At 34.6% G+C, this 23,420-nt stretch overlaps 1 protein-coding gene across 2 annotated transcripts in view; it reads right to left on the reverse strand.

The window, feature by feature from the left end:
• Positions 1 to 514: 514 nt before the first annotated feature.
• UNC13C (unc-13 homolog C) overlaps positions 515 to 23,420 on the reverse strand; it is a 717,151-nt gene continuing 694,245 nt past the window's right edge. For both annotated transcript variants that reach the window (XM_044665156.1, XM_044665155.1), the window contains 3 exons: positions 5,873 to 5,965; positions 3,529 to 3,688; positions 515 to 800 (listed from right to left, as the gene is read on the reverse strand). In XM_044665156.1, the coding sequence (XP_044521091.1) occupies positions 515 to 800; positions 3,529 to 3,688; positions 5,873 to 5,965 (539 nt within the window). The remainder of the gene's footprint in view (positions 801 to 3,528; positions 3,689 to 5,872; positions 5,966 to 23,420) is intronic.

Here is a 23,420-nt window from a genome sequence, read left to right on the forward strand (position 1 = left end):
TAAAATTACAAACACTTTCTAGAAGTAACTGCATTTCTAGCTATGGTAGAAAAAGTTATTGGCTAGACATCTAAAATGAGAGTGAAATAACACAAAAAGGATATGAATACATAAATACTTTCTAGTGCACGCATAGGCTGTTGATTTTATTAAAAGACATATAACATAATTTAAGGAACATTACTAATGAACAAATCCAGAGGACAAGTCATTTATGAATGTGATGAGGAGATAGAAGTTTGGTAATGAAATGAAAGCGACATCTGAAAAGATACTCTTGATAATTCATTTTAATCTTCATTTTGGCACTTCATGGAACTATTAACTCTCCAAAACCAAACAGGCATCAAAAGTCATACAAGTCTTCCACACACCTTGTTGATATCGTACTGGAGTACTGATAAACACTGAAACATAGTTGATTATGCATTCCCACTGATTTGCACACGCATGCACTAGTCAAACAACAACAGCTTATCTAGTTTCTTGAAGATGCTACCTTGCAATATTGGTTTCAGGCAATCTCTTCTATGGATCTTGTATCAGATTTCAGTCTTACAAATTCTTTAGCCACATCATCATTGGTCCTTTGAGAAAGTATCCTAAGGATTGTCAAGCCAGTGTCATCCATAAAGATGTTTTTCAACAGTGGATACCATGCCCCGGAGCTTCCTTTCTCCACTATATTCTGGAGTTGAATCACTGTCATTCCTATAACTCGATCTTCCCGTGCAAAGCAGTAATCCTTAACTGAGAGGTGAAGCTCATAGGCCCCTGGGCGATTTTCATTACTCAGGACACTGGGGGGATTAAAAATAGAGATTTTGATCAAGGATATGAATTTTTCCCACCTTGTGATCCCCTAATCAATTTTGAAATCTTGTTGAAGATTTTATATGTTGTTCAGATATGTTAATACTTGAGAAACTGGATAGCATTGGATTCAAGACCATGATATTCTCATTTCATAAAAATTTCTAAGCTTTTCTTCAAGTAGTTATCTATCTACCTGGCTACCTGCCAATTTATGCTTTAAATTCCATTTATTTTCTAGACAGAAATATAGCTTAAAACAAATATTCAGAGTCATCCAGGGATATATTTTCAATTGTATTCTTATAATTTACTCATTGTACACATAACTTTTTGTTGAACTAAACCCTTAAATTTTATTTCCATGTGTTTATTGCCTTTGTATGAATTACACAAATGATGATTAGAATTCAAGTATTATGTGACCCTTAATAAAGTGCTCTAAGTCCCAAGGAGATTCCTATATAAAATTCCTGTGGTGATATATAGAGCAGGGCAAAAAACAATCTACGAGCCTCACCTAGCTGACAAATTTAAATGGCTTGTTCTCTAACCCGGCTAGCACATCCTGGCAGCAGTGATTTTGTGTCCCATTTTCAGTTTGGGACTTGGTCACATCACTGATTTCTGTTCATGAACACATGATTTATTCTCAGAAGATATGGGTTCAAATATTAGCTTAGCTACTTACTATATGTGTAACATGAGGCAAATTACTTAACTACTCTGGGGCTCAGTTACTTCATCTATAAAATCAAAAAGATTTGACTAGCTTATTACTAAGGTCTAGTCTAATTCAAAATCATAATTATGATTAGCAAGGTGGCTCAGTGGATAGGTCCAGAGATGAAAGGTCCTGAGTCCAAGTCCTCAGGTATTCCTCAGCTACGTGACCTTGGCCAAGCCACAAACCAAACTGCCTATCCCTTATTGCTCTTCTGCCTCGGAACAATATTTGGTACTTATTCTAAGTTAGAAAGTAAAGGCTTTTAAAAAAATCTGGTCCTGATCAATGCCACTCTATACTATTCTCATTTTATGGTGGCTATCCCACTTCTCTATTAGCCATATTTTACCCAGACTATACTTCCTTAAAAAGATACTATGTGACTAAAGGTAATAAATTGATGGGCTTGTACTTGATAGCTTCTCAATTTCCTTCAGGCACTAAATCTGTGATCCTCTTATTTCCATCACGTGCCTTGATCATAACCTAAAATATCTTCCCATTAGGAAATACTCAAATTCCTCATTACATCATTCAATCTTTGATAAAGCTGTAATTTTGCTCCTCCAGTCTATTCTCCTTCCACTATTCATTGGGTGTTTATCATTGTTGTCAACTCTAATGTGTCTCCTGCAGTTCAAAGCAGGTTCTCCACAATGATGCTATGATCAGAACAGAAGGTGGTGGTCAATGCCTACAGACTCATGGTATTGCTTTGCAGCCCTGGTACCACATACTGGAGTTCCCCACCTCTTCCCATTCACCTTCTTCCCCTGTCCAAAGTTTAACTAAGGTATTATGTCTCTGTTGATTTTCTCAGGGGTGTACACTACACAAAATATCAAAGGCCATTCTCAAGGATCTAAATTGAATACAAATTCTCTGCACCATAACAAAGCTCAATGCCAATTTTTTCCTATGGCAACAGTTACACCTGTCAAATGTGTAGCTGATGATGGCTTCTACTAATAATATGAGACAACTTGGCAGTGCAGAACATAACATAATGAAGAAGGCTGACTAGTGATATTCCAGGAACATTCCTTCCCCCAATCTTCTTTTGATTCATCTAAAGATATTCTGGTATCTTAATGAATACACTATATATGCCCTAGCAGTAAAAATTTCCAACTTGCCTTTCACTCCTGATTTTTTCTGATCAAACGTTTTGCAAAGTCTAACTTTTCCTCTTGGAGGAAACCGTTAACTAAGATGAGAGTGCATTTTTTAAACAGTCTAAGACAAAAGTAAAAGAAATAGTGACCTGACATAAGACATAAAGCAAGGTGGAGATTGACAAATTTCAGAACATAGTAAGAATCAGCTTGTGCTATTAGGAAAAAGAGGATGCTATGCCATCTCCAAAATAATATTCCCTCTAGTCTGTGATCATTTCAGTTCAAAAGATCTTCTAAATATATGCACACACAAACCCTTTTTACTGGATTAAGACCTCCTGTTTCTGAGAAGTATGTAAGTCTGTAGGATATAGTTTCCTTGAGAACCCAATTAGAATGATGGGAGAAAAACAGTCATAGCAATTAAGTTCAGAAGATGTGTTCAGGTCCCAGCTTGTCATTTATTGGCTACATGGGCTTAGGTAAATCACTTAAAATTTATGAAACTGATTTCCCTCTTCTATAAAATGGAGAAAGGGGTACTTATACTGTTTAGGTCACAGGGAAGGCTATTTGGAGAGTCAAATGAAATAATATATGGAAGTCTTTTGCAATTATAATGTGCTACATAAAACTTTCAGCTTAAATTATTATGTGGCAATACAAATAAAGTCATAATTGGCATAATTGTTATTATGATTATTTATGATTCTCATTGTCATCTTGAACTTATGAGACAGAGGACAGGTGAGTTGTGGCCCTAGGTTTTGTTTTATTCACTAGAACCATTTCTATCTCTAATTGTTTAGCAGTCTAAGCTGAGCAATGACTGATACCCAATTAAATAAATGACCTTGAACCAATACTCACAACTGGAAAGTTTCATTGTATTTTGGCGACCAGGTGTTGCTCTTCGTCTTGGTACCTTGTTTTCTTTTCTTGTCGCCAAGGTTGGGTCCCAGGATAAAAACCTCGACAAAGGGGCGAAACATTGCTGTAGTTTGCCAGTTTAAATCATTGATGGCAATTACTAAAATGGAAAAAGGGAAATATTATAAAGTATCAGCATGAAAATGTGCAGAAAGATGTGCTTTCCCATTTTGTCATTAACGAACAATTCAGTTTTAAGTGGTTGGTTTTACTTCTGCAGTTTAGGAATTATTTTGAAGGAAAACTGGACAACTTTCTGGAAGTAATCTTGCCATGAGGCTCCAACTTCAGTGTAAACATAAAGGATTTTGGCTGGAGATGAAATGCCACTTGCCAGTAATTCTCAAGCATAATTTGTAAATTTTCTGACTCTTCTTTTTGTGACGTGCAAATTAAACCAGAATAAATATTTATCTTTAGATTCAACAAATCTTTTCTTTAAAAAGGGGAAGGTTCTTAGTTGAGATATTCATATCCTCATCATTTCAATTAGATTCACTAAAAATTTATAGCCCATACACTGTTCTAGGATGCAAGAGTATACAGATAAAAACAAAATAGCCCTTGTCTTCAAGGAGCTTATAATCTATAAGAGCTAGCTGATATTTAATATACTTAACATAAATGTGAAAATCAATACTTGGGGCAGCTGGGTGGTACAGGGGATAGAGTACTCTTCTTTGAGTCAGGAATGCTCATCTTCCTGAATTCAAATCTGATCTCTGACACTTAACTAGTTGTGTAACCCTGGAAAAATTACTTAACACTGTTTATCAGTTTCCTCATCTGTAAAATGAGTTAGAGATGGAACTAGCAAGCCACTACAGTATCTTTGCCAAGAAAAAAACTCTAAATGATGTCATGTAGAGCCAATAATGACTAAAAAAGGGCTGAAAGCAAGAATTCAATACTGAGAAGCAGAGTGGACAGAGAGCTGGCTTCAGATTAAAGAAGAGGTAGATTTAATCTCTAATGCTGACACATGCAGGCAACTCACTTTTAACTTCCCAGTATCCTAGCAAGACTACAATATAGAGCTTGTTTCCTCATTAGGAATTCCTTTGATCAACAAACTCTCAGATTCCTACACACTTCCCTCCTCAAACTCACACACCTATAAACAAAGGCAAAAGCAATACTATTGCAAAACAAATGACTATTCCACTAAGCAATATGTAATTGCTCTTTAACATTTAGCTATCAAATAATTTTGGAGCCCTGGTTAACATTAGTTAGTATCTGGATTGTGTTCTCAGTGCCAAAAATCACAAAGTAATTCAAAGAATTGTTTTTAAAAGCCAAAATATTTGGAATCATGGAGATAAATCTATTAAATACTGGACTATACCAACAGCAATATTATCCTGATGCCAATATACTTTAAGCTTTAATTTTTAAATTCTAAACTTAATAAGTTTCAATGAAATATTTAAATAAATAAATTAAAGAGATCATATACAAAAGTAAACTCCAAATTATTTATAATTTGTTAAAAAGTATATATAAAGTTTAATTAAATATATATTTTCCACCCTGTCTTTTCTGATCATTTTTTTCTGTGTAAAATTGAAAAAGAATATTGCTAAAATCATTCTTAAAGTAATTATACTGTTATGCCCAGTTTCGGTCCCGATTGCAAGGATGAGTTCACACCAACAATGTAAGGGCAAAAGGAATTTTATTGCTAACTCAGAGTTAGGGTCCAGGAATACCATATATTTAGAAGGATATTCATAGCACCAACATGGTACTGGGATGTAAAGAAAGCTTCAGAAATACTTGTTGACTGAAACATACTCATTGACTTAGTCTGGGAGGAAAGAGAGTAAAATACATTTCTTGAATGCATTAAATAATTCCTCTTGGGAAAGAGAGAAGTTGGGAAATTATAGATGCAGAATGTTGCATATACTGGCAGATCATGATGATTATTTGGTTAATAGCTGTTTTGGTGCTGGTTAATGGGTTTTTTTTCTGTTTTACCAGAGCAGGTGTCAAACATTGTATATGTGTGTAAATCAGGAAAGTGATATCATATAAAAAGAAAAGGCATCATAAAATCTCAAAAGATAAAATTAAGATTTTTTCCCAAGTGTTGAAATTTCCACTTCCTACCCACAAATTTTATTATTATCCAGCTAGTACTAAAAGATGTAGAAAACTTCAAAGGCATTTTATTTTGGATAGAGATTTAAAGAAAAGAAAATGTACACTTTTATTTCACCATTTGCTACCTGGGTAACATTCCAATCAGTCATTAGGGTTGCTTGGACTTCATATTTACCTTTTACAGTTACTTTGTGGTCCCCAGTTCCTGGAATGGTTGAGATGTCCACATGAACTGATATCTGTCCCACTGAGTCATTGCGAGAGCGATCTGAAAATAATATCAACAATAAAAGTAATAGCTTACATTCGGTAGTACTTTAAATTTTGCATGTTATCTCATTTGGTCCTCCAATAACCCTGTGAGGTAGTTACTATTGTTATCCTCATTTTTAGAATGAAGTAACTGGGGCTGAGAGAAACTAAATGAACTTGCCTAGGGCCACATAGCTAGTAAATGTCCAGCACTATCTGCTGCACCACCAATGAGGAATGCGCTATCTGCTGCCACAAATGAGCAAAATTTGACTTGACTGTTTCCTTGAATTATTTATAAAAAAAGGCAATTTCTCCTCAATTCAACATGTATTAAGTGCTTCTATGTGAAAGGCTCTGCTAGGGCCCATCAGGAATGTGAAATTTAATAAGACTTTTTATCTGCCATCACTCTATAGAGGTTTATAGATTATTTTCAGAAAGAAATAATTGAAATAAAGAATATGACTTTTGCCATGTATTTTTTTAAACCTTTAACTTCCATGTATTGGCTCCTTGGTGGAAGAGTGGTAAGGGTGGGCAATGGGGGCCAAGTGACCTTTCCAGGGTCACACAGCTGGGAAGTGTCTGAGGTCAGATTTGAACCTAGGACCTCCTGTCTCTAGGCCTGACTCTCAATCCACTGAGCTACCCATCTGCCCCCATTTTGCCATGTATTTTAATAATCATTTAATATATTTTTTCTTAGGGCATACATATATGCTGACTGTACCATGAATTGGCTTCATGGAAACATGATTTTCAAAGAAATAATGACGCCATGTAGTAGTTTGTGCGCATACAACAGTGCTTTAAAAGGAAGATGAGTTTCTGAGGCTGCCAAAATTCTGACTATGAAAGCTTAAACATTTTTTTTTACAGAGCCCTGATACTAAAGGAATTGTCAAGATAGTACTATTCTGGACTGGGCAGGACTACTAAGAGACCCAGTTATGGGGACTTGATCCATGAAATCATCAGGAGGATCAATAAGATTTTGTCTGGTGAACGAACAACTGAGACGAAGGTGGATCTTTAAGGGTTTTTCAAGATGTGATGAAGCAGAGTAATCTAGGTTTGGGTCACATCTTGAATAGCTTTTATAGTCAGTGATCTAGACCCAGAATTAAGCAGAAACAGGAAGTGGTCTGGATTTTCTTTGGAAAACTGCAAGATTTTTTTGTAATGATCCCAAACTCTTCCTTAAAATAAAGCCACATCTTTTAAAGTTTCAATCTCTTATCAATGTTGTTGAAGGATTTGAGAATGAAACACTACATTTTCAGAAGAATTAAGAATAAGTCTACAATGAGAGCAAGAGGGAATTTGTCAAATACTTTGATAAAATCATTAATAGATCCTAATGTACAGTAGTATGTGGTGTTTGCTACTTGGAGTAGGGCTGATTTTAAGATATTCAATTATAATTTAAAAATGGAAAGGAATTTATCAATCATCTAATCCAAGACTTTCATTTTAAAGATAAGAAGTTCAAGGCAGAAATCTATAAAATATCTTGTCCAAGGTGAGGCAGGTAATTAATGATAAAGCCAGGACACCTGTGTTGATTCCTGGTTCAGGACTATTTCCATGGTTTTGAAACTTATTTGAAACGTAGTTGAATAAGTCACTACATTCTATCAAATCAGATTAATTTTTGAGTTCTTGAGTTTAGACACAGTTTTCTTAATTGTAGATGGAGGCCATCTGTTTCCATAAGGAAACTGTAGCTTTTCATCATACCACTAACCTTTAAGATCCCAATCTGTTTCGTTTCAAAGTCTTTTCTCAAGATAGCCTTTAACACCTTATTGACTTGACTCTTCCCAGGCTCCAGGTTAGTGTTGTCACTATTCTTTCATAACTGCCTTGATGATATAACTTTCTCTAGATGTTCTACTTAGTGGTATGGATACTTAGAATATCTTCTCTCACCATTTTACTAAAGCATCTCCTTTCCATGGTCTAAATATATTTGGAAATAGATTTCTTCTATAAAGCTTGCTTGCATGGACCAGAGTAGTTATTGTTCAGTTGTTCTAGTCATGTCTGATTCCTTATGAACCATTTGGGGTTTTCTTGGCAAAGATACAGGAGTAGTTTTCTATTTCTTTCTCCAGCTCATTTTATAGATGAGGAAACTGAGACAAATGGGATAAATGACTTGCCCACTTAACACGTAGCTAGTAAGGTCTCTCAGGCCAGATTTGAACTCAGGAAGATGAGTCTTCCTGACTCCAGGCCTAGTGCTATAATCATTGAGCCACTGAATTACTCCAGAGTAGAGGAGGCAGCTTTTGCTACTCCCCCTAATACAGAAGCCCTTTCTCAGTCTCTCTCTCTCAAAGTGTATTCAAAGATATCTAGATCATAAACTGGTGTATTTGTGGAATGGAGTGCCCTAGTTATATTTTGTGGTCAAAAGAGGTTTAACTCCAGAAAGTGAGCAGAAAGATAAAGCAGAAAAAACTTAATTTATACAAATATGTTGCCCCCTATGACAATATCCTATGTGATGCAAAGAAGGTAGGGAAGGGTTGGGACAAACTCTAGGGGACAGGATCTATTATACAGCTATTAAAGAAAGTAAGTTAAACATATTTTCATGTTTGCAATATCTTTTTTTCTTTACATATGGAAAGGTTTGTTTTGTTTGGATATGTAAACAACTGGAATAAAAAATTAAAATTAATAATCTAATAAACGCAAAAAAGAAGGTTAACCAGAATATACTTTTTGGTTGGTACCTTTGTTGCTTTTCTGGTCATCTCTGAAATTTAGAGAACTCATTAATCTTATCTTTGATTATGAAAGAACTTAAAAATTCAAGCTACAAATTAGGAAAATATATCAGTTCATGCTTGGTTCTTTTTCTTAAAAAGGAATGTTATTTATGTTATTTTTTAACAATTAAGAGCTAAGGAAACATGCCCAGAATCTTTTAAGAGGAAATGAATAAGATGCTTCTTAACAAACATAATTTTCCTTATTTTTTTCCTATTTATTTCTCCACTATTCCATATCTGGACTATCCTCAGTTTGTATGTCTTTATAGTGATCTATAGGGTCAGAGAAGAATAATCCATAATTATGTTCTCAGCATTGGCTGAATGCTTGACAGCAAATCCCTGGGGTGGAAGCATTTACTAGACTGCAAAATACATGCCTCCTTCTTGACATGCCAAGATGTGGCAATTCACTGCTCAACTAAGTTAGATATAGCTCTTGAGAATTAGTTGCTCTTTATGCCATGTACCCCAAATTAAAACAGACCAATTCTCTTAGTGGAAATAAGGGATTTTTGCAAAGGCATACTCACATTTTTGATATGTTTTAATAGTATACTTTTTCAGAAATCCCCTTAAAATTCCATATAAGCAGTATTTGTTCCACCTTACTGATGAATTTGGTTGGAAGACATGGTAAGAGCAATATTTAAATTGGGTTTGCCAAGTGGGCTGGGATAGATTTCTTATATCCCTGTACCTTAAAATTTGTTGGTGTTTTTCCTTAAAAATATATTGAAACTATCCTCAAGACTTAATTAAAACAAGCTGTCACAACTTTCCTGTCACTCTAGGCTATTAGAGTCCCATAGTGCCTTTAGGACTTGATGGATATCCCTCATGCTACCTTGTGAGGTATCCGACCCTACAAACCATATGTGTCCTAGTATTGAGAAGAATAAAATTGTATCTACCTGAATCAATGTTGTATTTTTGCTGAGTATCCTTTTTCATTCTATTTCTAAGCAAACTTTTCTCTTAATTATTAGATGTCTAATTTCATTCCAATATCAAATCTCTCCCACCAGACTGGCCTCACCTACTTCATATACCACACAAGGCATATTTCATTTAGTACTATGAGAAGAGCATTCCAACAATGAACATCTATATAAGTTATTGAAGCAATTTTTATTATCATGGAGTTTCCAAAGCTACAAATGAAAACAACTCAAGTTTATGTTTGATCAGTTAATCCATCAAGAATTTAAGTGATCTCTTAAAATGTGTCAAATGGAAACAGGAAGGCAACTAGGTGTGCAGTAAATAGAACACCAGACCTAAAACGAGATCAAATCTGGTTTCTTCCATATAACTTTGATTATTTATCTCTAGGACAGAGCTGCAATCAGTCCCATTTAAGACTCCTCTAGATCTACCATTCTGCAGGTATTTTGAATCTGCTAAATTTATGACATACAATGACTTAATCATATATCCCCTAAAACTCTTTTGTCTGAAAAAAACAAATGATGGTGGAAAGGGAGAATTCCTAAGGTCTTATCAAAATGACACATTGCAGAACAAAAGGAAAAATTTCATTAATTTCAACTTTAAACTTTTGTTTTTAATGAATAACCTTTAGGAAAGTTTGATCCCAGTGTTTTAGAAACTATAGAACCTCCATGAGGGATATAGGATTTGTCATTAACTTACTTGTTGGGCCTTACTATAGTCTATTTCCTTTGTGGGTCACTTCTCAGTCTCAGGGCATTGTAATGCAGGGTTGCTACAAGAATCCCTTGCATTTGCAAAACTAACTGAAGCAACCCTGACAGTTGGAAAATGGAATGTTGATCCAGACTGACTGGTGGTCTCACAGGCAAAAACCATTGGAGCCTGAGACTATAACTATTCCTGCAGAACCAACTGTAGGGGCTTTTGGCTTATGGCTTTTTGGCTTTTGGGTTTTGCTTGATTCCCTTGACCTCTCCCTTGACATCCTGCTATTCCCTGGATCTCCCCATTGGACCCTGGGAGGAGGGTATTTTTGGTGGGTGGAGATCGTGGGAACTAGCTTCTATAGGCAGGCAGGGGTAACCTTAAAACCGAGCCATCACCTCATCTAGTAATCTGCTAAACCTTGTTACATCAGGGCAGGGAATTCATCCCTGGCTGAGGGGCCAGTTCGCTCAGCCTGATTCCTCTCTTCTGTGACCCTCCCCCAGGACCAGCTTGTCCCTTAGCAGCAGTTACCAGACCTTAAGCCCCTTTCCCTCAGCTTACCCTTAGCTTTAATAAACCCTTTGGCTTTTATACCAAGAGCTTCTAGTGATTCATTATACCAACTACTAGGGCAAAGGCTGAAGAGGAAAAGAACAACTTTCCTTTATTTCTTGAGGGTTAAACCAGGCATCCATCTTGGGCAGGAAGTGAACCAGCTTTCACTTCCTGTAGGCTGGGAATTGGTCTCCAGAAGGGAGGGGCTTTTTACTCCTCCCCTCAAGGGAGGTTAGGGATAGCAGGGAAGCTAGTTTAAAACATTTCAGCCAGGCTCACCCAATCTCTGGCTGACCTAAATTATCTTGTTCTAAAGAGATAACCTCCCTGCCTGAAGACCCAGTTGATACCACCCAGAGCCCTCAATACAAGTCTCTTAATTAGCCATATCATATTCCTTTTATTTCCATTACAGCATATACTCCTAGTGAAATAGGCAAGTGGTTTTCCTCCTGTCATTATTAATTTCATTCCCCTATATATCCTATTGGTGCCTTTGTAACCTGGGAATCGAGTTATATAATTTTGGCAACTACTTCTTTGTGATATCTGTAAAGTTGAAAACCCTTACCTCTCCCTATCCCTTTGGGCAATACTTCCTGATTTAGGATACCATGAGGTAGGGAGTGATGAAAATGTGAGACGGTATTTTGCAAGGGCTGTAAAATTCTGTTGAAAAAAGTCCATATCCTAAATGACCTGGGTTTTATGGCTGCAGAGCAAGTCTCCTTAGAAGGTAGAGATAAATTGTCCATTGAAACCTCTGAGGGCTTCTTCCCATGGGTTTATGACAGCCTGGCCTTTAGATCTGTGGCATTTGTTCATTGTACTGACAGTAGATTTTCTATCATGGAATACAAGTCAAAATGGACAGCAGTATTTTCCAATTGAACTAAAAATACCGCAGGAACTAGTCTGTCAAGGAAAGTAGGAGATGAAAAAAGGAAGGAGAAAATCTTTACTTTCTCCTGAGGATGAAACAAATCAAAATAAAAAACTGAGACAGAATTACAGAAATGAATAAGCTACATTTTGTTCTTTCTTTTGAAGAGAGTGCCATTTTAAATCTAGGCTTATGCTACTAGATTCAGTATTTGGCTCACATTCTCTCTGTTTTGCCATGGATAGCAAACACACACATTAAGATTGCAAAGGGCTCTCTTACTAAATGGCAGCAAAAGACTTTCATTGACTAGATTTCTTTGACTGGAATTTTAAAAATTCCTACCAGAAATTCCTTTAACTAGATTGGGTGGGAATTCATTCTTCTATGTACATTACTAGTGATAAATACATCATGATAGGGACAGAAGGGGTGGAAGAAATTGCTTATTATGTCAAACTTTGATATCATATTAGGTTTCCTTTTGAGAGAATTCTTAATGTGATTTTATAATTTCTGCATGATTACAAAGATGGTCACATTCTGGCCATCTTTACTGCCATAGTATCATCAGAGATTATACATTAGATATAAACTTTTTGAGGGAAGGATTGTTCCCTCCACCCATCTTCTTGTATCCTCAGTGTTTAGCATAGGGTCTAGCACTGAGGATGCTTAATAAATGTTTATTAAATGAATGTCCCAAGAAACTTGACCATTCAGTTTTGTACCTTATGTCCTGGGGCTATGCTATAAAAGTCAAATTTATATAACACATTAAATATACCTGGCTTCACAAGAGAACATACTTCAAATCCCATCTATCTGTCCCTGCTAGATGCTTCTTCCCATGGATTCTGTTGCTCCTCTTTGCTTAGTCCTCTTCCTGAATCTCTTTCCATTCTCTTATCTGAGAACCATAAGCCAATCCATACAAACTTTAATTTTACCCACTCACCAATGATGTAGCTAGGATCCTGGGTAGGAGGCCCCAAACCAAGAAGATTAAGTTCATTAGGGCATAATCTCTGGTGTTCTGTAAGGTGCAATATGGATAACCAGATATCCATCTCTGTAAATACCCCCAATCTTCTCTTCTGTAATCCCTTTGTGACTTTCAGATCAAAACAACCTTCCTTGGGCACCACTTCTCTCTATATGCTATCTCTCCCACTGGAATACAAGATCCTTGAAGGCAAAGACTGTTTTATCCTTCTTATTCGTGTTCCTGTAACAGTGCTTTGACACATAATAAGTGGATAATAAATAATTTTTATCCAATTATGATTCGATAATCTTAGAATCTTTTGTGATTGATTTATACACATAAATTAATATTTAGATAAATGACTTGTCTCATTACTGTGTGATCCATTTACCAGCACAGATCCATAAATACCTTATTAACATGTGCAATTCCTAGGATCCTAGGTCTAGGCTGCTAGAAGAGACCTCAGAAGCCGTCTAATTCACTTTATTTTCTACATGACAAAAATGAAACCCAAAAGGGTCAAGTATCTTTCAAAAATAATGTCTTTAATTCAAGATTCAAAATCAGATTCTGTGACTCCAGGATCAGCATTCTTTTCAATGGATCACATTCTTCTCTTGTCCACATATTTCTTGTGTACATATTAATTTAGAGACAATCTATTCAATGTATTAGAGACATACTTCTGATTCTATTAATATATTGGAGGTACCAGTCGAGGACTTGGACTGTCTGTGATCCCACAAAATCTGATCTGATCCTCCCTCCTTTTCCCATTATATATGTCCTTTATGATTTTTGTGCCACTTTTCTAATGACAAGCCTTCATTGCTAGTATGCTGCAATATACTTTCCATGTGTCTTTCCACTGCCCTTTGGCATATACCTGAATTTATACTTGATAAATATTCCCAAAGACTCATGAAGTTTCTTGTGGAGTACTGATCTAAAGAATCATTATTCACATTTTTCTTCTATAGTATAATAGTTCAACACTTTGATATACCAAATACTAAAATTAGCAAATCCACAGGAGTACTAGATTTAAGAGGTGTCGCAAAGACTTTTAATGATGCCCATGACAAAAGGGCTTCTGTTTTTTACATGGGCACTGACTAATTTCCTTTCAAGAGTGAAGATCAAGAAGTAAGGAATAAAATAGTTACTTTAGACATGCCACTTTAATACTGTTTTGCTATATAGCTCCAGGTTACTTTTTTCTGCTTTAAAAAAATGAGCATTAATTTTCTCTGTCCTTCACTTCATCTCCATTGATGAAGGTGTTGAAATTCTTCCTGTAACAAATATGTATAGCTAAATCAAAAAAATTACAAAATTGGCCATGTCAAAAAACATGTCTCATTTAAAAAAATCTTGATTATATTACCTTGAATATTCTTGCCCTTTCAGGAGGAAGGTAGTGCATGCATACTTTATCATTAGTCCTTTGGAATCATGACCAATTATTGTATTCCTCAGAGTTCTTAATTCAAAATTGTTTAATTTTGCAATAGTGTTATTGGTAAATTGTTTTCCCGGATTCTTTTCTTTTCATTATGCATCCAGGGTACTTTTTGCCTTCTTTTCCAAGAATGCAATTCATACTTGGCTCACTAGCTGGTTTTATGTTATCAGTGACTAGAAGGCATAAAGTTCAGGGTAGGGCTTGAGGCAAATGAGATCTATTTTCTCTATATATTCCCCTCCTCTATGTTTTTGTTCATTCATTCATGACTTAATAAGTTTCTGCTATTATGAAGCCCAAAGCACAGGGAGATAGAAAGGATAATTAACATGGTCCCTGCTAATATACTGCAAGCCAGACAGGAATATATCACACTCAGAGATGTAATATTATATTATAAGAGTATTACAACTATGTAAAACTATTAATCAAAATAGAATATATTAAGATTTTCAGAAAGGTACAATAATAAAAACAATGGTTAGTATTTACATAGCACTAAGTGCTTGGCAAATTACTTTACAAATATAGGGGGTCCTGGGTTCAAATTTGACCTCAGACACTTTGTGGCTGGGTGACACTGGGCAAGTCATTTAACCCCCCATTGCATAACCATTATTGCTCTTCTGCCTTGGAACCAATACAGAGTTTTGATTCTAAGAAAGAAGGGTTTAATTAAAAAATATATGCATATACATGCATATATATTATCTCATCTTATCCTCCTAACTGTGGAAGATAGGTATTATAAATATCCTAATTTTACAGATGAGGAAACTAAGTCAGATAGCAGTCTATGGGGAATAGAGGGCATAGATCCTATGTAAGACTTTGCTCCTTTGATAAGAAGGCAGGTTCTGTATAAAAAGCAATGTTTAAAAATATTACTTAAATCATATTTTAGTTATATTAATTTAATTTCAAACAAGACATCTGTGTAAAAAGAGTTTGATTAACAATTGGTTAAAGTCAAAGACTAATGTGGAATCACTTTCTTTTCCAATTATGTGATTTGGAAACTATATTTATATGTGTATGTTGTTTTAGAAATGTTTTACAGATAGGACACAAAAAGTCAATGGCTAAATACATGTATTGTATCAGAGGCCCAATATTATGAATCTTTCCAAGGTTCCTCTATCAATTAATTCATTAAGCCTAAAAAATTTATCTACATGTAGGAACAAGTTTAATTTGATACATTGGGGCTCTCATCTCCTAATCTTGCCTCTTGCCTTAATTTCTAAACTTCTCAAATTCATATGTACTATACTTACTGCCTCCATTTCTTCACTCATTTCACCCATAACTTCCTGAAACCTAAAATAAATTCTCAAAATTATGCCCAAACTGATTATTGAAAACTCTCTAATCACCTTTTCCAACCAGTGTTTTTTCGTAAGCCTCATCACCACTATTTTCTGTTTAGTTTGCGAAACTTTATCTACTTTTTCGTGTGTGTGTGTGTGTGTGTGTGTGTGTGTGTGTGTGTGTGTGTGTGTGTTTTAGACACTACTGGTTTTTTCAAGCATCTATCTCCTTTGCCAATTTCTCTTTCTGGTCCTATCTGGAGATATTTCCCAATATTTCCTCCTTCCCTTTTTCAATACTACTTCTTTCATTGACCTGCTCTTGCTTCATTTTTAATCATAACTTGTCTATTAAGTAATTATCTAATCTAAATCTCCAGACCCCATGCCTCTTATCAATTGAGATGATATTTGGAAAATGCACAGTTCCTGGAACATAGTAGACATAAAAAAAATGCTTATTATCTTTCCCTTCCTTTCTCCCTCTTCTCTAAATTCCAGTTTCAATTGCCTACAGGATACATTCACTTCTATATTTATTAACAGCTGAAACCTATTACAAAAAAAAAGAGTTCTACTATAATAAAAAAGATAAACTGAAACTGCTCAAGTATCAGAAACAAAGCAGATAGAAAAAGAAACAAATGTGAAATTAGAAATGTGCTCAAAGAAAAGACATTCAATGAATTTAAATAATATTTAACACTGGTAAGAAATCAAAAGAACAAATAAAATTTTGAGAAATTTGAAAATCACATGGTAAAATAAAACTACAATTAGAAGTTGTTGGGAAAGATTTATAGAATATTATTTTTAAGTGACCAATAGACTTAGTGTAATAGATTATAAAAAAGAAGCAAACAATAGACTACAGCCAAAAGTGCAACTTTTGACAATGTAAAGAAAGTGGAAAAACCTCAATATTAACTGCTGAAAAAATTGGAAGCATGCAGGTACAAGTGATAGAATTTTAGGACATTTCGAGATGTAGGAATCATCATATTACTGACATTTCAGATGATTTAGAAAAGCAAGAGAATTTGGACAATGAACCGTAGGTGTTATTCAAGAATAATTTCAAATATTATAAAACTAATCAACAATATACAAACAGGGAGAATCCATGAGGCTATGAAAATAACATTTTAGTTAAACTCCAACACTGTAATGACAAAGCAAAAATACTGTAAATGATAAGAACATAAAAATATCATGCTAAGGCTATCAGTAGGCTCACAGAATACTTCCCAAGGAAGATAAAGGATAATCAGAAAAATTAGAAGATGTCATTTATGAAGTTAAGAAATGTGGAACATGAAATCAGTTAAAAGGGAAACCTATAAAGATAGCAGGTTCCATGATTTATGCAATAATATTTTAATAATATTCATCATATGGATATATGACTGGCATGCATGTAGAATATTAGCTCCTTAAAAAAACTGTAATATTCCTATCTCAAGAAATTGGCACAATACTTTATACATAGTAGGCATTATTAAATGTTCACTGAATGAGTGAAAAGAATGCAAATTGTAAAAAATGCAATAAAGAGATTTAAAGCTTGGGAACAAATATGTTCTTAGAAAGATGTTGACGAAAATGGTGAATGAGCTGTATCTTTGCATATTGTATCTTTAGTACTCTCTCTGTAATAAATAGGATACTTAGGTGGCATCGCAGACAGAATACTGGGCCTAGAGTCAGAAAAACTGATCTTAGTTCAAAACTGTTCTGAGATGCTTACTACTATGTGACCCTGAACAAGTCATTTAACCCCATTTGTCTCAGTTTCCTCATCTATAAAATGAGCTAGAGAAGGAAATGGTTAATCACTCTAGTATCTTTGCCTACAAAACCCAAAATGGGGTTATGAAGATTCAGATAAGACTGAACAAAAACTGAAGAAAAAATGTAGTAAATGCTTACTAAGTGATTTGTCATTCATTCAGGTTAGTCATGTATCTGAAAACTTGATCATTATAAAGGGTTGAGTATTGTCTTAGACTATGAGCTTTTGGATAGGATTTCTTAAGTTAGTTGTATGGGACATGATCACAAGTGTTATCACATGAAAGAGAAAATAAGACTTTTTTGTTGTTGTTGTACAGAAGGAACCTTTTTGTCCTGGGATTCTTATGAAAATGGCCTCCAACTCACTGAGGTATAAAAGATGTACTAAATGGCTTTTGAGCTCACTTTCAATTATAAATTCTAATGTAATCTCTAAAGTTTTGTTAAGTTGTAAATTTCACAATCTGATGTTGTTAAATTAGAAGAAAGCAGGCAGATTTTATAGTTCATTTTCTAGAGCATAGTACATTTTTTAGTATCAGTCTATCTATATTTGCATATATGTCTGTAACTGTGTGAGAATAAAGCATATAACATGATAGAATTATTATTTATAATTTCAAGAAATGATTTCCCTTAATAATGCAAAAATACAGCCTAAAATCTGAGTTAAATCCATGATATATATGACAACAGAAATTAATTTAAACGGAGAGATATGTTCATCAACATCATTCGCTATCATGATAGCAGATGTTTTGTCAGGTCCAGATAAAAATTTTTTTTATTGTATAAGATGAAGAGGTGGAGAAATCCCACAAAGAACACAATAAGACCCCTTAAATCAAATCAGCACATACCTTGATATGTAGAGACTTCAAAGCAAAGATAGGAATAAGTGAGAATAGTGAGAAATATATTTTAAAAAATAGGTCATTGTAAGGAATGGGAATCATCAGACATGTAGACAAAAAACAGAAGCTTTTAAAGCCCCATTTCATGAATATTTTGAGAAAAGAACTGGTAAGTATGTTAGTTGGTAAGCACCAAATAACATAACAAAACAGAAATTGATTATATTTTAACAAATACACAGAACCTGTTCTATTTTGGATATAGTTAAAGGGAGGCAAGGATAGCAGAAAACAGAACAGGAAGAGGAAAATTAAACCAAGTATATGTAGAAGAGATATCTTGGAGACAATATAATTCTAAAGGCACTGAGAGACTAACCATCCATACAGGTAAAAACTAATAGATGTAAAATGTTCATTGTCCAGTTATGATATGTAGTTATAGGATAATTAATGAAACTTGTATATCAGTAAATATATCTGGGGACAAACAGTACACATATATGAGTAGGGACAAGGATTAGAAAGGAAAGAAAGTAGGTTACATTGTCTTCAGGGGCTTATAAAGTTCCTTTAATAATTCCAGTCTCCTCTCAGAAATAAAGATCCATCCATTTAAGAGCAACATTCTACTAGTGTTATTATATAGCTATGAGGCATGGTACATGATAGCTTCTGAAGAAAGGTAAACAAATATCAAAAAGAGAAGAAGGGAGGGGTAAATGGTGGTTGTCAATAGGCTTCAACAAAACACAAATAAAAGATTTCACAGAAACAAATGATAGAAAAAGAAAATGGGCCAGTCACATAGAAAATGTGACTCAGTTGGGGCTGAGAGGTGGATAACTATATGCTCCACTGTTATCAAATTGATATTAGGATAAAGTGATGAAGACCTTTAGTATTTTGTGTGGATGACTTGTGGTGGACATAAATAAGAATTATTCAGTATGCATAGGTAGATGATCTCTGATCTGCATTTTTGAGAGGATTATCTAAGTCAATGAAATTGGATGCCATTTGGATGTTTTTGGTGATTATATATGGTTTGCCTAAGATTCAGTTTCCTCCACCCCAGTATTCTTCAGTATGAGCACAAATCATAGAATACCACAATTCAATTCAGTCAATATTAATTATGTACTTACTATGTGCAAAGCACTATTACAAACCCTATTATACAGAAGCTAAAATTCAAGCCTTCACAGTCTAGTTGGATGCTGAGTTTATATTCAACTGAAAAAGAATGAGAAATAATGATACATGGGCTACCTTTGTCCTTCCCCACCAAGAAATTTTTTGAATGATCATGAGCAAGTCACCTATTTGGGTCTCAATTTTCTCATTTGTAAAATGAAGGCAGTTGAGCTCTCAACCCCAAATCTATGATCTTAGGATACTGGAAGAAAAAATGTCCTAGAAAGAAGACCTCTAGCCCATTAGTAAGATGACAATTTGTTAGGGATATAGGAATTGGATAAGAATAGGATGAGAAAGTTAGAAAAAATTGAGATTAGCATCTTGGAGGGAAATCATACCTAAAGTAATGAACTCACAAATTCTTCAAATCATCAAGCCAACTAAGCTATGTGGGACAGATACTAACATAGGATTATCACCATCATCATTCTCTTCAGTTCCAGAATTTTTTCTTTACCCAGAAACTCTACAGTCAAGTTTATAATAAGATCAAGAAGTAGAAGATTATAGAAAAGAATTAGTTAAAAAAAGAAAAACAACTCTTTGCTTTCTCCTTTCTTTGTAGTTGAAAACAACAAATTGGTGAAATATGCCAATTATGATCAGGACACATGTCCACCCTACAGAGCAGAGGTCATGGACAAATTGCTGAATACATTGAAAGAGCAAGTAATTGAACAATGTGTAAAAGTAGACAAGAAAATTGGGAGTCTGAGTGATGGATAGAGCCATGTCCACAATGATCTAGTAATAGGTGCCTGCATGACAGGAGAAGATGGGAAAATTTCTTCCTAAGAGAAACAATTGATACATAGGAAGAACAAACACAGCAGAATATTTGTAAGAAATAGCTATAAAAGCTCTAATGAACTGTATTCCTCTCCCCCACATGCCTAGTGTACAGCTTTGTTGCTGATGATGAGGCAAATATTTTTAAGAGAAGCTAAAAGAATGGAAAGGGAACACCAAGTTAATAACATATGGTTACAGTACTCATTTAATGCCAAAGACTCCAGAAATAAAGACTAATGACAAACTACTTTTCTAACAACCACATCTAAGAACCACTCTGAAGGAAGGAGTAATAAATGAAGTAGATCCCTTAAAGACAAGTGAAAGTTATCCTGGATGAAAACATGAAGGAAATGGGAAGGCTTTTTCAAATTATTTTTTAACACTAGATAACATCTTCACAGTCACATATTTGGCCATGTAAAGGACAAGATCTCAAAGTGCTTATTATGTAAAGAGAAAATGAGAAAATGTACAGCTTTAAGGGTACTCCTGACAAAGTATTTCCCATGAAAATGAGAGGCAATGAGATTTAGTAGGTGGGGTGACCTCAAAGTGAAAGACTTTAGTTCAACTTTACCCTGGATGCATAGTGGTTAAATAACACAGAATGCCCCTTAGCCTGTAGAGTACATTTTGTGCTCTAGGCAAATCTCTAAGATTATGCTGTAGAGAAATTTGTAAGGCATTGACATGCAGTGTAGAGGGAATTTCCTCACCTGGGAGTTCCTCATATCACTAAAATCACAAGTCCAGTCCATAGCCCTAAGATTATACAAGGTTCCATCAAAAGTATCACCAAGATCATTTTGTTCAAAGATAATCTCATTATCAACAGTAAATTATGAATAAAACAGGGAGATATAGGCTTGATAAAGGTGATGCCACTGTTGTGGGGAAAGATCCTAAACCAATAGTTAATAGAAGAGAGATGCCTTGGAGGTGAAATATTCCAGAACCTCTTATTCACATATGACAACGTGATGGTTGCATCGAGCCCTTTGACACTACAGGGTGTCCCCAGCAAGATCTATAGCATGCAAGATGAATCTCCTTGGCAATCTATATTGGTTAAACCAGATCGATGAAGAATGCATATTGCCCTGATTATGGCATGGAATTGAGGTAGCCCAATGAATTAGTACATTAGTCATTTATCTTGGACAGGCATTTCAGGTGACTAGTCAGGTGGCTGAATTGCTCTGGGGAAATTGCAAAGGACTTTATAGAAGCCACAATTACTCCCCACCACCAAACCAGATCTTTTTAGTGTCAATATTTTCCTATTAAATAGTATATGGATTTGAATTATGGAACACCACAATCTCAGAAGAATCATAATGGAAAGATAGATGGCACATATGGTAATAGTTAACCTATTGCATGAGAAGCAGCACAAAAGACATGTAAAAGGTGAGCTGGTCATGTAATGAGAGTGAAGCGAAACTGCTGGAAAGCCTGAGTACTGCACTAGTATTCATGAAATATTAAAAGACCCAGAGGAAGGCCTCCACCATTATCAATGCTTCATGGAAGGAATTTTCCTTGAAATCCCTGGTTTCATATTGTATGGGATGAGAAGGTCTGAATGGACTGTAATCTGTACTGGTGGAGAGAGATCCCAAATCAATGAAACTAGGAATCCACTGAAATATTGAAACAATTACAATAATAAATTATAACATTTATATGTTCAACTGTATTTTTGCAAGGTACTCCTATATATGATATTCAATTTGAAGCTAGCAATCTAATGAAACAGGTGTCATTGCCATCTTACATATCAGGAAAGAAACAAAGAATTTTTAAATAATTGCCCAAGATCAGAGGATGAATCACAGATTCACTAGAATCTAACTCTCCTAATGTGTAGCTCAAGAGGTTATCCATTATATCATAACAGTACTAGTCCTTTTAGTAGATCTAACAATAATTCTTTGATCTTTTAGATTTAGAAATTGTAAAGTTTGAGAAATTGTTGGAACCTAAAAAAGGCAAAGTCTGAAGTCCCAAAGTCTTCTATTCCAATTTGAACAGAACTTAAAAGGTCACACCATAACCTAATATTTTAACTTTCTCAAATTAAACTGCCTAAAATAATCAATTTGGTTTGTGTTTTAAATAATGCATTTATAAACATGATTTGCATTTATAGCTAAAAGGAAAACATTTTAAAAGCTACTCTAAAAATCTATAAATGTGTATAATAGGAACATATGTTATTTCAAGTATGTATTCAGAATACATACAGCTATTATTCTAATAAAATAATTGCTTGTTATTTGAAGTATTGAGAGTTTGATTTCTAATGCAGTTATTGCAGCTGATGAGTTGGTAAACAAGTAACTGGTAGCTCCTTTTAAAGAAGTAGAGGCAGCAACAATATTATGATAATAAACATTTCTTAATAGGCAATTTTTTCTTAAAGCTTTAGAAAAAATACATTTGAAAAGCCATTTTGGAAAAATTTACACATATTGATTGTAGTCATCTGAGATAAGCAATTTATGGCATCCAACATTTTATCAAAGACTTGGATCAAGACATAGAAGGCATACTCTAATTTGAAGATGATGCCAAGATGGGAGAGAGAGCTAATAGAGGCTTAACTGGCTAGAGTTATGAGCTGAATTTAATAAGATGAAATTTAATGGGGATAAATGACCTGTCTTTGATGGAAAAAACCTAGAAGTAATGCAAAGAAATTGCTGATATGGATTTAATGTAAGAAAAAAATTTTTTCCCAACAACGCTATAGACTTTGTTAGGAAGAAAGAAGTTCTTCATCATGAGAAGTCTTCACAGGGATAATGGATGGTAGAGGGAATTCTAACTTGAGCATGGATTAGACTAAATGTCATCTAAGGTTGGTTTCTTCCAGCTGAGATTTTGCGATTCTGATTTTGGGTCTATTTTCTTATGCATTCATGTGCTTTTTTCATGTTCTATAAAATAGGAATACTATTAGTCTTGCCTATTTTACCAAGCTATTGGTACAACAGATGGTATGTCAGAATGGTGCCATATGTGAGGGAGTACTTTGGAAAGAAGTGTAACAAATTTGTGGCTATAAAATATTGAGATTTGTATTTTACTGAAAATGTGACATTGCTGATCACCATAATCACCATTATATATATATATATATATGTATATATATATATATATATATATAT

This window comes from Gracilinanus agilis, chromosome 2 (genome assembly GCF_016433145.1).
Source record: "Gracilinanus agilis isolate LMUSP501 chromosome 2, AgileGrace, whole genome shotgun sequence".
In the NCBI taxonomy this organism is placed as follows: domain Eukaryota; kingdom Metazoa; phylum Chordata; class Mammalia; order Didelphimorphia; family Didelphidae; genus Gracilinanus; species Gracilinanus agilis.